This window comes from Eutrigla gurnardus, assembly GCF_963514095.1.
Source record: "Eutrigla gurnardus genome assembly, chromosome: 18".
NCBI classification, from domain to species: Eukaryota; Metazoa; Chordata; class Actinopteri; order Perciformes; family Triglidae; genus Eutrigla; species Eutrigla gurnardus.
Window position 1 is genome coordinate 17,307,379 of NC_139929.1, and position 16,204 is coordinate 17,323,582.

The 16,204-nt window shown below is 41.9% G+C and overlaps 1 protein-coding gene across 1 annotated transcript in view; it reads right to left on the reverse strand.

The window, feature by feature from the left end:
* Window positions 1-16,204, reverse strand: part of hecw1a (HECT, C2 and WW domain containing E3 ubiquitin protein ligase 1a) — a 62,040-nt gene that overhangs the window by 3,382 nt on the left and 42,454 nt on the right. The window contains exons 11-24 of the mRNA XM_084033929.1: window positions 14,223-14,321; window positions 10,937-11,090; window positions 9,578-9,684; window positions 9,270-9,376; window positions 8,937-9,122; window positions 8,167-8,301; window positions 7,724-7,832; window positions 7,534-7,630; window positions 5,890-5,973; window positions 5,661-5,767; window positions 3,272-3,386; window positions 2,613-2,726; window positions 1,280-1,432; window positions 5-103 (exon numbers count right to left, since the gene is read on the reverse strand). Of these exons, the coding sequence (XP_083890055.1) occupies window positions 5-103; window positions 1,280-1,432; window positions 2,613-2,726; window positions 3,272-3,386; window positions 5,661-5,767; window positions 5,890-5,973; window positions 7,534-7,630; window positions 7,724-7,832; window positions 8,167-8,301; window positions 8,937-9,122; window positions 9,270-9,376; window positions 9,578-9,684; window positions 10,937-11,090; window positions 14,223-14,321 (1,666 nt within the window). The remainder of the gene's footprint in view (window positions 1-4; window positions 104-1,279; window positions 1,433-2,612; window positions 2,727-3,271; window positions 3,387-5,660; window positions 5,768-5,889; window positions 5,974-7,533; window positions 7,631-7,723; window positions 7,833-8,166; window positions 8,302-8,936; window positions 9,123-9,269; window positions 9,377-9,577; window positions 9,685-10,936; window positions 11,091-14,222; window positions 14,322-16,204) is intronic.

The window sequence follows — 16,204 nt, forward strand, 5'->3', positions numbered from 1 at the left end:
TAACAGTCTGAGCAGGGCCTTGTAGAAGGGTCTGGTGAAGAAAGCATCCAGCAGGTACTGGTGGATCAGAGCCAGACCCAGAATACGACCACTGAAACGAAACCTGGACACACACACACACACACACACACACACACACACACACACACACACACACACACACACAGGACAGGAGAATCAACAATAGAAGTATCCTGATACGCAATAAAATAAATCTCTAAATCCACTTTATTTTTAGGAATATCACCTTTAAAGTATCACGCTGCTCACGGCATGGGGCTAATATGACTTCACATTTTCAATCAAACAGATTTAGATGTTTCTTTGTTTAAAAAGGATAATCATACAAAGTTCCTTTGCTTGTTTCCATCTGTCAAATAGGCAGACTTCTTTCATTGTGGCTGTAATACTCATTTAGGTCACAAGGTGCTAAAGTGCACCACGAGCTCATGTTGCTAACAGGACTGATGGGTTTTACATTCTCCATGCACTCTAAACACAGTGTACATAAGATTGTGTGCTCGCAAGTTATGTAAATTAATAATAATAATCAAAGTGTTTTTATTGAATTTTCTGTTCAAGCAACAAGCAACCCATTATACAGACATAAACAAGTTATATAAATTAAAGCTCACCTGGAATTAAACATAAATTATGTTAGTAAAAGTAAAAAGTGCAATATTTGCCTCTGAGTAGAAGTATGCACATAATAATAGTAATGTAAATTGTACAGTAAAGTACAGTACTTGAGTAAATGTACTTGGTGAGATTCCACCACTCTTAGAAATGTAAACGACAACAACTGTACATCCCAGTGTACTTCAGTTGCTTTATGTGATTTTTTGTGTTTGAACATAATCTGTGTGTTATAAACATATTTAATATTTATATCAAGTCTTTCTTTTGACTAGAAACATATGTGAATGGGTCCTAATGTGCTGTAGGGAAAGACATGACTGTGTAGAACATGAGGTAGTGCTGCAGGAGAGAAAACAGTATTTCTCACCTGCATCTCAGGTTTTCAGTACTAAGTCATGTTACTCCATAATCTGTTCAGAGTGTTCTGGGTTTTCATTAAACGGATGCTCTGTACTGAATGACTACAGTAAATGAATAACCACATGAACGGTCCCAGCCTCCAACACACAGCAGATATCAGCCGTATTATTCTGGTTTATTGGAATCAATAGATCAAACAGTAATGAACACCTGCAGAGTTGCACTATGGTTCCCAATCCACCATGTGTGTGTTTCTGTGTGTTTGTATTGAACAGCTTACCATTCCAGATGGTTCTCAACAAACGCTGACATGGGGCTGATCTGAACGGTGTAGGTGTCGTTGGCAGAGTATTCAAAGAGGCCGTAGTAGGGATTAAAGAGCTCCTGAGACAAGAGGAAGAAGAACTCTCTGGATGGACCGCTGTAGTCCAATCTGAAGAGACAGAGACAGCAAACATCGTCACACATTTGGTTCATGTGGAGAGTTAAACTGATAACACAATAAGATATGAGATTCATGATATTCTGATAATCATCAAAAGTGATTACCAGTCTGTGAGAGTGAGACCAGTCTGTGAGAGTGAGACCAGTCTGTGAGAGTAAGACCAGTCTGTGAGAGTGAGACCAGTCTGTGGGAGTGAGACCAGTCTGTGGGAGTGAGACCAGTCTGTGAGAGTAAGACCAGTCTGTGAGAGTGAGACCAGTCTGTGGGAGTGAGACCAGTCTGTGAGAGTGAGACCAGTCTGTGAGAGTAAGACCAGTCTGTGAGAGTGAGACCAGTCTGTGGGAGTGAGACCAGTCTGTGGGAGTGAGACCAGTCTGTGAGAGTAAGACCAGTCTGTGAGAGTGAGACCAGTCTGTGGGAGTGAGACCAGTCTGTGGGAGTGAGACCAGTCTGTGAGAGTAAGACCAGTCTGTGGGAGTGAGACCAGTCTGTGGGAGTGAGACCAGTCTGTGAGAGTAAGACCAGTCTGTGGGAGTGAGACCAGTCTGTGAGAGTGAGACCAGTCTGTGGGAGTGAGACCAGTCTGTGGGAGTGAGACCAGTCTGTGAGAGTAAGACCAGTCTGTGGGAGTGAGACCAGGCTGTGAGAGTGAGACCAGTCTGTGAGACTGAGACCAGTCTGTGAGAGTGAGACCAGTCTGTGGGAGTGAGACCAGTCTGTGGGAGTGAGACCAGTGTGTGAGAGTAAGACCAGTCTGTGGGAGTGAGACCAGTCTGTGAGAGTGAGACCAGTCTGTGGGAGTGAGACCAGTCTGTGAGAGTAAGACCAGTCTGTGAGAGTGAGACCAGTCTGTGAGAGTGAGACCAGTGTGTGAGAGTAAGACCAGTCTGTGGGAGTGAGACCAGTCTGTGAGAGTGAGACCAGTCTGTGAGAGTGAGACCAGTCTGTGGGAGTGAGACCAGTCTGTGAGAGTAAGACCAGTCTGTGGGAGTGAGACCAGTCTGCGAGAGTGAGACCAGTCTGTGAGAGTGAGACCAGTCTGTATTTAGAAATGAAGAGCTCATTTTAAGTCAACGGAAACACAATGATTCTTCAGGTGAGTACACTCTAATGACCATTGCGTGTGTGTGTGTGTGTGTGTGTGTGTGTGTGTGTGTGTGTGTCTCACCCCTCCTCCCCCAGGAAGGTGACGTAGAGTTTGTTCCTCTGCAGCTCTTTGCGGGAGTACGCCATCACCTGGTTGAAGGTTCCCTCCAGCAGATGTTCTCTCCTGATCAGCAGCCTGCAACAAGCAGCACAGCTCCATGAGACCGGTCTCCCCATGCAGGCTCCTGGACCGGACTTTGGAAACCAGTCTCCCTCCAACAGTTTTACCACAACCTTTATCAAATATTTGACTTCTTTGGATTTGTTTACATTTTAGTTTCTCAAAGTTTCCGTTTCTGTTCATTTTATTTTCCTAACAAGGCAGGAATGTTATTCTATACTTGATTCCCCAAATATCCAAAACACAACTTTCAGAGGTCATTACCTACTTGTCTTCAATGACAGCTGTATTCTAGTCTCCATGGAAACAGCACATATACCAATATATGTACTTACACAATAAAAGAAAAAAAATCAAATATCATAATTAAGATGAAGCAGATCAAAAACACAATAACATAACTGTATGTGGGACCAGAATATGATTATCTAGTGCATCAGAACTGTGATCAGGGTATCTACTAACACAGATAAATAGAATATAATAATACTGCATTCGGACAACCTTTACTTTTATTTGTGTTGTACAAACATTGTTTCATACAATCATTCGAGTCTTACTTGATCTTGCCGGGTCCCTGTCCGTAGCCCTTCGCTTCGAGTTTCCTGTAGAAGTTTCTTAGTTTGGCTTCAAAGTCTCTGCGGTACGGAGCTGGAGCCCTCGCCCTCTGTAGGCCTACACACACACACACACACACACACACACACACACACGCACACACACACACACACACACACACACACACGCACACACACACACACACACACGGACAAACTGGAGTTAATACAAAACAAAGACTGATTGAGCAGCTCCTGTACAAAATTAGCCAGGAGAATAATGTTCTCAAGAAATCAATTCTTCACCATGATGATTGAGGAAAATCCTAAAAGCACTAATCACAAAACAGTTTGCACCATTCAAAACGGTATGAATAAATATAATTTAGCTATGTTATTAAGCAATTATATGATTGGATAATTAATACTCGAGTTTTATAGTGTTGTTATAGTTATAGTTATAGAGATTAAAATGACAACAATGCATTGTATGAAGAATTAATAAAATAATTCATATTAATAAAATTAATAAAAATAACTTAAGTGGTGAAAATGTTTCACTATATTATGCTCAGAAATGTGCAACGATGAAAGAGGTTGTAGGTAAAGAAATTAAAATAAATAAATAATCAAAACAAAAAAACAAGGCTTTTCTCTGAGATTATTAAATCATGATTTGCAAGAAAAAAAGATGTGCATGGCTTCATCCGTGGCATTATTGTTCCTCTACACTCCACAGATGTGTAGGACTAAATAATCCTCCGGAATAAGGCAAAACAGTTATTAAGGACAGTTTCTTCACTTTTAAGAGGCAGATATCTTTCTGCAGTAATGGTGAGCTGATCTCTATTATAAAAACCATTTCTGAAGAGTCAATAAGAAGTGAGTGACCTCTGAGGGACCTTTCTTTACAGGCTGACTGATGTGGAGCCGTTCAGCTGAGCTCCAGTTTGTTTTTCCGCTTCAGGTTTCCACAAAGAAAATATCACAACTAATGAAGGAAGCCAGGCTTCCCTGCTGTGACCCAATTTCCCATTACAGAGCCTCCCATCAATAACATGCATTACACACACACACACACACACACACACACACACACACACACACACAGACACACACACACACACACACACACACACACACACACACACACACACACACACACACACACACACACACTTGTGGCCTGCTGGAGCTCATTACGGTAACATTAGTGCACCCTAACGTAGCCCAGCAGGCTCTGTCAAACAGCAGTGATTACCATCATGAGGGTTTATTGTGTGCGTTAGATGAGCGTTCTACATTAGAGAGAGTCTCCAGACTGCATCATCTCCACTCTGTCTCCATATCTGCCTTCTTCTACCATACAGCTTTAACAGGATGCACACTGACTAGTACTAGTACTACTACTACTACTACTACTACTGTATTGGTAAGAACCTTGCAATACAATAACAAGGGTTTTCGTGCATAGAGAGTTCGGATGCAGACGCCGTCGTGAGATTTCTTCTTCGTGGAAATGTTCTTACAAGAAAATGTTTTGTTATGCTATGCGATTCTTTGTCATGTTATGTTATGCTATTATATGCTATAATATGCTATTTGATGTTATGTTGTGCTATGCTATGCTATCTTATGCTATGTTATGATATGTTATGTTATGCAATGTCATGTTATGATATGCTATGCCATGTTGTTTTATGTTGTGTTATGTTATGCGATGCTATGTTGTGTTATGCTATGCTATGTTGTGTTATGCTATGCTATGTTATGCCATGCTTTGTCATGTTATGTTATGCTATTATATGCTATAATATGCTATATGATGTTATGTTGTGCTATGCTATGTTATGCTATGTTATGATATGTTATGTTATGCTATGTTATGATATGCTATGCCATGTTGTTTTATGTTATGTTATGTTATGTTATGCTATGTTGTGTTATGCTATGCTATGTTGTGTTATGCTAAGCTATGTTATGCTATGTTATGCCATGCTTTGTCATGTTATGCTATTATATGCTATATGATGTTATGTTGTGCTAGGCTATGCTATGTTATGCTATGTTATTATATGTTATGTTATGCTATGTTATGCTGTTATGTTATGATATGCTATGCCATGTTGTTTTATGTTATGTTATGCTATGTGATTCTATGTCATGCTATATGATGTTATGTTATGCTATGCTATGTTGTGTTATGTCATGCTATGTGATGCTATGTTATGTAATGTAATTTACAGAAATAATCCAGTAACTGTGTGTTTGACACCTCTCTGCAATGACGATTCCATCCATTTCAATTAAAAAAGTTCAGGAGTGTTTCACGTTACCTTCTCAGTCAGAGAATCTGTCCAAACATTTGTGATCGGCATGTTTGAAGACCTACCAGGAGAGTTCTGTGGCGAGGAGGCGGGGGAGCAGCGAGGGGAGATGCTGAAGCCGGGGTGGATGGGGAGAGGCGGAGCATAAGACATGATCTCCTCTTCAAATAAACTACAAGGACACAGAAAAGCAGAGAAGACATTCATTCTCTGTGCTGTGAGCTCATCACTATAACAAGCTTAGACATTGTTCCATCTTCTACATGGTATCCTGGGCTTCAGTGAGAGCTGTACCTTAACAGGATGACGAGGTCTGCATCACATGACAACTTCTCCACCCCCTGAGTCCCTTCTGTCCGAAGGTAGTGGATTTTCTCCCTGAACAGTCAACAACAAAACTCCCATTAGCTGGATTCAAATAGTAAATACAACTAAAAATAAGGTGTGGGAATCACCAGAGGCCCCGCTTTATTATTCTTATGTCACGGTAGGATATTATTGTGATTTTAAGCATTTTGCGATATAATGAGTATTGATTCATCTACTTAAATTCTATTTACTGCAGCAAAAGGGTTTGTCAAGATTGACCAATGCAAAAAGAACATAATCATAAATGTTGCATCATACATTTGAGAAACAGACCAGTTATTATCGATACAATATTGCCATATTGTAAAATATTACAATATCATGCTATATTGACTTCCCCCCCACCCCTTCTAAATATGTGATGACCTTCTGTTGATCATGAAAGATGCATCTGTATTCTAGAATCGTATTGTTTTCTCATCAGTCATCCTCACAGTTTCATATACGGCAGATTAGAAGGAAAAAGCATCTCTGTATGAACAATTATGTTTCCAATATATAAACAGCACAATCCCTCGCCACTGACACTTCATTTCCAACGACACTGAAACGCACTGAACTGCTGGTCAGTAACACCTGGAAACAACTTTCCTGTACCAAAGCAACCAGCAGCCTGTGCTGTTTGTATGCAGTGTGTTATTTTACGGCTAAAGAAGGAGAAAACAAGTGGAGAAGCTGAGGGAGGGAATCACAGGAAACACCATTTCTGTTCTTCTGATTCTTTAACTGGATGTCTCTCTTGGGTAACATACAAGTGACCACATCGGCCGTCAAAACCAACAGACCCGGACTGGAACAGAGCCGGTCCAACATGGTCCTCGCACAACTTTAATGGCTGCTTCACAAATAAATGATTTTTTATTTTAGACTGTAGTGGTTGTAATTTGATATATTCATAGTGTCTTCTAATATATGCTTTATAAACACATCTAGTGTGTTCATTTATTTAGATAACCGGCTGCTGCAACAATTTAATTATTGTGGTGTGGGGGGGGGGTGTGATTCATTATTATTATAATTGAATTAATTTAGTGTCTATCCTTAATGTTTCTATGGTTTCTAAGGTTATTGAAGCCCAATTTTGACCAGAAGGTTGCTGGTTTGATTCCTGGACTGGCAGGATAAATCTGGCTGGGGAACTCTGGTGGCCACCAGAGTTTGATTGACAGCTTTGACATCAGCCTTAATGAAATGAACCAAACTGGCAAACAAGCCAACCAAAACCAAGCAGGTTAGGTTGGCGCTGAGCGGGAATCCAAAATGCCTTTTTAACACTTTTAGATCACATCCTCGGTCATATTGTGCACCCATTTAACAATACGTACCAAAACAATTAAAAAAATATGAATTTCCTTTCCTTTTTACATCAAAATCCAGTATTTTCTTGCTGCTACCAATTCCAACTCATAATATCATGACATCCATCCATCAAGCAATGTGCAGCTTTAAGCAGCACAGAGCTGGAGAAGGATGTGAGTTTTCAACAACCACATCACTTTCCTCTCAACGTTGTGTCTGCTCCACTTTAAAGTGTTGTCTGGTCTACTACGTTTACAAACATGAACGCACCTCAGGGCATGGTTCCTGCTGAGACTCGGCTGCCGCTCCTGCAGCATGTCGAATACGTTCGGCTGTCGAAGGAATGCCACGATCTTGTCATTGTACGCTGTTGACATGAACACAGGGAGCCTCATGAGAAAGGCTCAGTAGAACAATGTTCTGCGTTCGTTCAGATGAGTGTTCAGCTGACAGTGCTTACACGGAGCTGTCAGCTGTGGGTTGTTGTGCTGGCTTCGTATGGCGGCTACCAGGCTGTTTCCAGGCCGGGCCATGAGAGAAGCCCCCCGACTCCGGGACACGTCGGAGGCCTGGACACAAACACCAACGGGACACTGAAAGACATCTGCTGCTCAAAGAACTACAAGACAGTTGAAGAACATTCAAAACTACAGCAACCAAATGTTGGGAAATGACCTCGCCGCTTCCTTGGTACTCGCTTCAACCCTCTCCTCTCTCCCCGAGGGAGGGCCGGGTGAGTGGGAGGGGCCTGAACTCACCTGCTTTAAGGGAGGCTTTTTATGCCTTCATATCGATACAACTCGTGAGTACAGGAATATATACTTATTATAACAGCATAGAGTAGTTTATAGATCAAGACTCAATGGCATCAAATTGGTGCTTTAAACGTGTGTGTGGGCGGACCTCCCCGGCGCTATAGCTGCGTAGTCTCTGCAGGTGCTGTCGGTGGGCGAGGTGTCCCGGCAGGCGGCCGTTCTGCAGAGGGATGCGCGGGTCAATGAAGGTCGTGGCTCGACTGTTGTGGTCCACAAAGAATGACTGAGACACAGAAAAGAGAATGAATACATTCAGGATCCATGTTTAAATCTATTTGATTTATTTTTATCGCACGTTTGTGGGGAGATGATGCGTTCGGTTATGCATGTGTCTGTCTGTCTGTCTGTTCGCAGCTAATCTCACATACTGCTGGACTCATCAGCTTAATACGGTTTGTTTCGGTATGCTCGAAGGTTGCAGTGATTTACAGTTTTATTGATTGTTTTATACCGTCACTGACTGCTGACTCCTGACTGCTCTCAACCAGCCAGTAGAGGGCACAAGTGAACAACAACTGCTTCAGTAGCAAAAGGCATTCCACTCGGCTAAAGAAACTGGTCGATCCAGTCCGTTGCAAGCCACTTTTTGACCTTTGTCGCAGCTTAAAAACTGACATTCATAGCAGAGTTTGGTCTGAATTTACAACCAGTTGATGCTGTTCAGAGAATTTGGTGAATCTGACCAAATATGTAACAGCGGCTTAGAATAAGAATATGAAAATCTTCTTACATGAGGTCTGATATCTTGTTGCCTCCACCAATGATTAGATGTTATGTTTGATTATGTATGACACAGCGCTGACTATCAGTTTACATCCATCCCCTCCATTAAAGGCTCCATGTACACATGAACCCCACCTTGCCCTGGGGGTCGGTCTTGATCTCCCAGCCTCTTGGCAGCTCCAGCTGAGTGTCTGCGAACTTGTTGAGGAAGACCACCAGGTCCCGGTTATGCTGGTAGCGCTCAAAGTTCCTGGCATCGCGACGCACCTTCAGGATCATGTGTTTCACACAACTGCTGCTGGTGAACATCCGGTAGGCTGCCTGCAGAGAGAACGGCCCCGCATTTCACTGTTCTTCTCTTCTATATACTCTCATGGCACAACATCAACCACTATCAACCAACTAACATGCAACATCGAGGGCCTCTGTGTGTGTGTGTGTGTGTGTGTGTGTGTGTGTGGGACTCACATAGTTACTGTGCAACACAGTGAAGAATTCTGGGTGTGTGATGAACTTGACAGCAGGTGATTGGAGGAGATGGCTGATCTTCTGGTGATTGACAGGGGAGGCGGGGCCTGCAGACAGACAACAGGTGAAGGACTCCCTGTATAGTATGTTTAAGCACCGTAGTACATTTAGACGGAGGTATTCTACGTACTCATAATAAATCATAATACTCATAACACAATCATGTCTGACACTCCATCATTGTGAATGACAATAGAACCTGTCTTCAGTTGTCTCTCTTACTTGACAGACAAAGTTGAAGCCGGTACCTGTCTGAACAGTATCAGGATCGGTCTCTGTGCTGCTGCTCCGCTCCAACCGGGGGGGACTCCCACCATCCTCCTCCGTGGCCATGGTCCGCTGGATGTTCTGGTACCTGCAGGAGCAACAAGTCCTCCTCTTATACACGACTATGAAGATGGAACTCTTTGGCTTGAGAAGCAGCCTTGGGTTTCTAACAGAGGCGATCTGCACCGTGCTGCATATTCCTGGCTGAAGTTTACGTTTCAGGCACCAGATGTCAGCCTAACTCCACTATAAGACCAGGATGGAATACAGTACTGCCTCCACTCTCTCACTGCCTCCTTCAACACACAGGCAAGACCAATATATTCACGTCCATATTGAATGACAGGCATTCTTGCATTTAGCATTCCGCTGTGTGTTTTTTTTTTTTACTGGACAATCCATCATGTGATGTCAGAAACAATCCCTGTGTTAACCTGCAACTCTAAAACATCCACATTATATTTTAAACACCCATCCTCATCCATCTTGGTCGCATGTTGAATATGCTTAGTGATGTCCAAATGAAGCTTCGTGAAGCATTTTCTTCATTTTCTGAGCCCCTTGTCACCGATTTTTTTATCTTCTTCAAAACCACTCACCCAGTTTTCTCTGAGATTCTTATTTGGGATTTGACAGTGACAGAATTAAATGAGATAGAGCTGCAGACCAAGTAGCTCCCGTTAGAGCGGCTCTTATTGCTGGTAGCGGTTCGAGCACCAGGCTCTTCTAGTAAAACAAGAACACGGAGCATTGTGGCCTCTAAAAGACTTCAGCAGGACTTTGACATTAAACCTTTCATGTCATTGAATTCTCTAAGTCATGTAACAACTCTGCCTTTTGTATCTAGCATAATATATTTGATGCCTTTCTTATTCGGTGTGAATTTTCCTTTATAGAGTCGACTACAAATAATAAAATATAAATAGACAGTAGTATACTGGCAACATGATTTCCCTTTGGAGAAGGTGATTTTCTTCCTATGCATTTATTGTTTATTTGTGTAATTATGTACATATGCCATCTAGATGTACATATTTGTGTATGCTAAAAGCATTTCCTTATATGTATTTACAACAACTCTATACATTTAGTATGACAGCGAAGTAAAGTTTGAGTACTTTGAGTGTGTTTCTACATGCAGTATTATGAAACCTTCTAGTTATTACACAACACAAAAAACAAGAACACTTCTCGTTGTAACAAGATAAACTGTACACGTTTCATTTAGTGCTTGAATAGAAACATACTAGATCTGGTTGGAGTATTAACTTCCCCACAACGCTAACACAAGCCACGTGGGTGATATAGTGTCCACTAGAAGCATGTTTTCCCGGTCTGACCTCCTGTTGAGCTGCTCCATCTGCTGTGTGGATCCTGAGCGAGGGATGCCATGGCTACACTTGCCGGCGTGGCTCGGTCTCTGCCAGGTCGTGGTCCGGTTGACGTGATCCACATAGAAAACTCTGCCGTGGCTGTCGATGCGAGCTTCCCAGTCTGCAGCGACAGAGATGACGGCAAGAATCAGACCATTCATTCCTTAAACACATGACAGCTAATTGTATGTAAACAAAGCTTTTTTGCCCCTGAATGTCATTAACAGACAAATAAAAGAAGCTAAACATGGTTATTTTCCCTGGATGGCAACCGTTATTCATTATGCATTCTACTTTTGGTCTAAAACAATGATAAAATCTGAAGCTTCATTTCAGCTCCACACATAATAAGAGTCATTGCATTATTTATATCTACAAAAAAGATTATGTAACATATATAAACAGCAAACTCTCATTTAACAATCTACATAAAATCCTGGATTTCATTTCATTTCTAAATCCCTCTCACACATTTTCCAAGTCTTTTTGGTTTGACCACCATGCACTCACAAGGACTGAGTCTCCTCTTGATCTTTTCCCATTCCCCCACTACTTTGATGCTGTGTGTACGTCATAAGACCAAGACTCGGTGGATAACTAATCCCTTCATGCATGAGCTGATGGCCGCCTCAAAGATCCCCAGAGCGTCCAGGACTTTCCTGACACGCTGATTGGTGGTAGAATCTAAGCCTACGGAGCAAATGATTGAGAATATAAGCTTCATCTCCAAGTTTGGAGAAGAAATCTTGATCACAGTGTCCACCACTGGTGAAAACTGCTAAGTGAGAGAGGAGATACATTCTGTTATAACACTACAACTTCTTAAAGAAAACAAGACGTGTCAAAAGGAGGAACGGAACTGAAAATCCATCAAAAAAGCTGTGAACACACGGCGATCTGCTCTACGTCTGCACCACAGACGGTTTAAACGGTGTACAACAATTCAAACCTCAATATGTGTATGGAATAACATTTTCGCATTACCACCACATGTTAATGACGGGGCTCGAGATTCCATCACAACAAGTTTCCTCCCGGCACTATTTTGCTGTCAGCTTCCGAAGCTTAGCACCACCCAAGACCATTGTGATTGGTTGAAAGAAACACAAACAAGCCAGAGCGTTTTCTCCCCGACCCTGGAGATGTGATAGTCAGACCCTTCTACTGTGGAGACGAGGCTGGCAAAGCCAGACTACATTTCACTTAACTGTGGTCAATGAAAGCATTGCTGGTGCAAAATATTCACAGATGTGTATTTTGCATTTTTGGGATGTTGACCCATCGGGCCCCCGGTGTGTGTAAAAGACTACTCCTACTTCAGCAAAAAGACCATTTTCTGAACACTCCGACCCCAAATCATTTCATTAGAGTCCTTAAAAAACTATAGAACTATAGAAATAATCTGACTGGGAGCTGTCTCATTAAGAGCTCAGTTATAGGCAGATATTTGCAATGTAACACTTGTTATTGTTACCAATAGCAACACTAACAATACTAGTATTTGTGTTCATAGCAATAACTGAGTATGAGTCTTAGGACTAATACTTCTACTAATACTACCAGAACAAATAGTAAATGTACGAGTCTCTGTCTTAAAGCTTATAATGATCTATGAAGGATTCCTCAGGTCAGAGTTCTTGTTGAATACTGCATGTCATCTCCAGGTTTGGACTCGAGTCACATGACTTGACTGGAGTCAGACTTGAACTGGAAGCGACCACTGGTACTGATGCTCCTATAGAGCTCTACAGGCATCCCATAGGAAACACCAGCTTGTGTATATGACAGATTCCCCTTAATCTTTTCACTTGATCAAAATAATGATGGTCCTGGATCAAAAGTGGATAGTAAATTATTGATATGATATGAATCAAATTTTAACTAGATCCACTCGATGTCAGAATTGTTGAAAGAACAAAAACCACTCACTGTCGCTGTCTCACCTCTTCCCTCACATTGTTTGAGTACAGACAACTATGCCGATGTGACCTACTGCTTTGAACCAATAAAAACGGCAGGATTATTATTGTTACTTATTAATAATTGATTACATAATAAAACACCATGCTCTGGAGAAAATCCTTAGCTTTTTATTCCTTTTACCTCTCTAAACAGAGACTGCGGCTGCAGAAAGAAAACATCTTTGGACGCTGGGTTCTCATTTGATGCTCCGACATCGAAACAAAGTGCAAAACACTGTTTTCTTTCTTTCAGTTTACAATACTAAACCCCTATCAGCAGTCCTGACCAGATTTATGGCGTTAATCTTCCTACCGTGGCTCCATTTCACAAGGCTGAAGGTGGTCTGGGTCAAGTCTTTGGTGTTCAAGTGATCTAATCATGACACTCACAGTGATAGTCATCAGGCTTTCAAGGTTTGAAACACTTCAAGTCAAGGAGGAACAAGGAGATACTATAACAATAATTAAATGTTTACTTGTGCATTTTCTCAAGTAAAATACTAAATAGTTTCTGGTGCCAGTGGCTCAAATGTGTCGATCTGTTTGTCTGTTTCATATCAGTTTACACTGAAAACGTAGATTTATTACTACTGGTCTGACAAAATTGTTATTTTAAATCCAGCACTTTATATCTATGACAGCAGGAGTTTCAAAGTCTGGCACTGAGACCAATCACTGTGCTCCCCCATTACACAGTGATTGTTCTGATTGTTATGCAACGATACTGCAAAGATAACGTTAATAACCTAATAATGCTTTAGTGCAGGGGTCTCAAACTCGCGGCCCGCGGGCCAATTGCGGCCCCTTGAACGATATTTTGCGGCCCCCTACCTGAAATTAGGTTAGTTGAGTTTGAGACCCCTGCTTTAGTGACATGAGTGTCACATTGTTCCAGCAAATTTATTTATAAATTACTGCTGTATATGATGATGATGATGATGATGATGATGATGATGATGATGATGATGATGATGATGATACAGCTAACTGGATTCGGGGTTTCCTGGCAGCAGACCTTCAATCTCAGTCAGTGAAGCCCAGCGAGCCGTCCAACAATGAGAGCAGACTCAAACATGAACCGAGCAGCACAGGAGAGAACAAAGCTGAACATCCAAACCTAAAGGAGGTGTGCAAGGAGGGAGCATGAGCTGATGCAGGGAAACACAGAGGAGATGGAACATGTTTGGAGAGCAAACACACATGGCAGCATGCACCGGACTGGAACATGCAGCCACACGAGCAGCAAACCAAGGTGTGACTCCAGAGTAAGACGGTGAGGTGTTGCTTCTTACTTGGAGGTAAGGCTTGGTCAGTGGCAGCAGGAAAATGGTTTAGGTCATGGCTGGGTCTCAGGACTGGAGGATGGCCAACAGGAGGGGAGAAGCCTGAGCCTACAGGACATCAGAGAGACAGTAGGGAGAAATGACCAGAATGTTGGGGAAACACTGAAGCGCCTGGCAGGCCAACAGACGGAAACTCACTTGGGATGTGGATTATGCTATATATATGTGTGTGTGTGTGTGTGTGTGTGTGTGTGTATATGTATAGGGGTGACACAAATGCTTCAAAGCTTCGACCATAGAGAGGCTACGTCTCTATGGTGCCCTTCTGGTGGACCACCATGTGACCTTATTTTGGAATACATATATGTACAGTAGTCAACGGCGAGAGACAAATCATTTTTTGGTCTTGTTTGATTTGTACCATGAATTACACAAATGATGTTTGTCAATTTAAAAGATGATTGTACACATCAAGAAAGGCGCAATTTTGATTGTATAAATGTTGAAGTATAAGACTGTGACAATATGTAATTATAAAGAGGACACACCCAACAGTGTGGTTAGTGTTGTCTCTCTCTGAAGCTACGATGTCTGTGTGTCCGGTACCAGGATGTAACGTTACTATAACAACAGGTCTCTCTGTGTGTTGGGTACCAGGATGTAACGTTACTATAACAACAGGTCTCTCTGTGTGTTGGGTACCAGGATGTAACGTTACTATAACAACAGGTCTCTCTGTGTGTTGGGTACCAGGATGTAATGTTACTATAACAACAGGTCTCTCTGTGTGTTGGGTACCAGGATGTAACGTTACTATAACAACAGGTCTCTCTGTGTGTTGGGTACCAGGATGTTACGTTACTATAACAACAGGTCTCTCTGTGTGTTGGGTACCAGGATGTAACGTTACTATAACAACAGGTCTCTCTGTGTGTTGGGTACCAGGATGTAATGTTACTATAACAACAGGTCTCTCTGTGTGTTGGGTACCAGGATGTAACGTTACTATAACAACAGGTCTCTCTGTGTGTTGGGTACCAGGATGTAACGTTACTATAACAACAGGTCTCTCTGTGTGTTGGGTACCAGGATGTAACGTTACTATAACAACAGGTCTCTCTGTGTGTTGGGTACCAGGATGTTACGTTACTATAACAACAGGTCTCTCTGTGTGTTGGGTACCAGGATGTAATGTTACTATAACAACAGGTCTCTCTGTGTGTTGGGTACCAGGATGTAACGTTACTATAACAACAGGTATCTCTGTGTGTTGGGTACCAGGATGTTACGTTACTATAACAACAGGTCTCTCTGTGTGTTGGGTACCAGGATGTAATGTTACTATAACAACAGGTCTCTCTGTGTGTTGGGTACCAGGATGTAACGTTACTATAACAACAGGTCTCTCTGTGTGTTGGGTACCAGGATGTAATGTTACTATAACAACAGGTCTCTCTCCTTCTTTCTCTTCCCAGCTGGTAAATAGAGTCTCTGGATGAAACACATCAGCTAAGATAACGTATCATTAGTGATGGAACGTAGCTAAGTTAGCTAGCTAGCTAGTAAGCCAAGCTGAAGCCGTGGTGGTGACTTATATAGTATGAGACCAGAGATGTAGTTTCACACTAAACTAAATGATACAACGACAAATCTACAAGTCTTTCTGGACATGAACAATTAGCTTTTAAATTGACAAACTTTTTTTTTGGTTAATATAGGTTATGCATTACCACATAAATTGATTATTAATAATGAGCAATTCCCAAAGTGCTGTTTGTTGTGTATAGGGATGTGTCGGTGTGGTGCTGTCCATGGTGCTGAAACGCAGTGCCGCTCCATAGACAAACAGTCTCAGGTCTTTTATTTATGTGTTTGCATAGCTACAGTCTAGTTATGTATTCATTTACTTACAGGCTTACACGGTCTACTTAACTGTCTATCTGCATGCAGTCTGTCTGCTAGACAAAAACTAATTAAAATTACATTGAAAA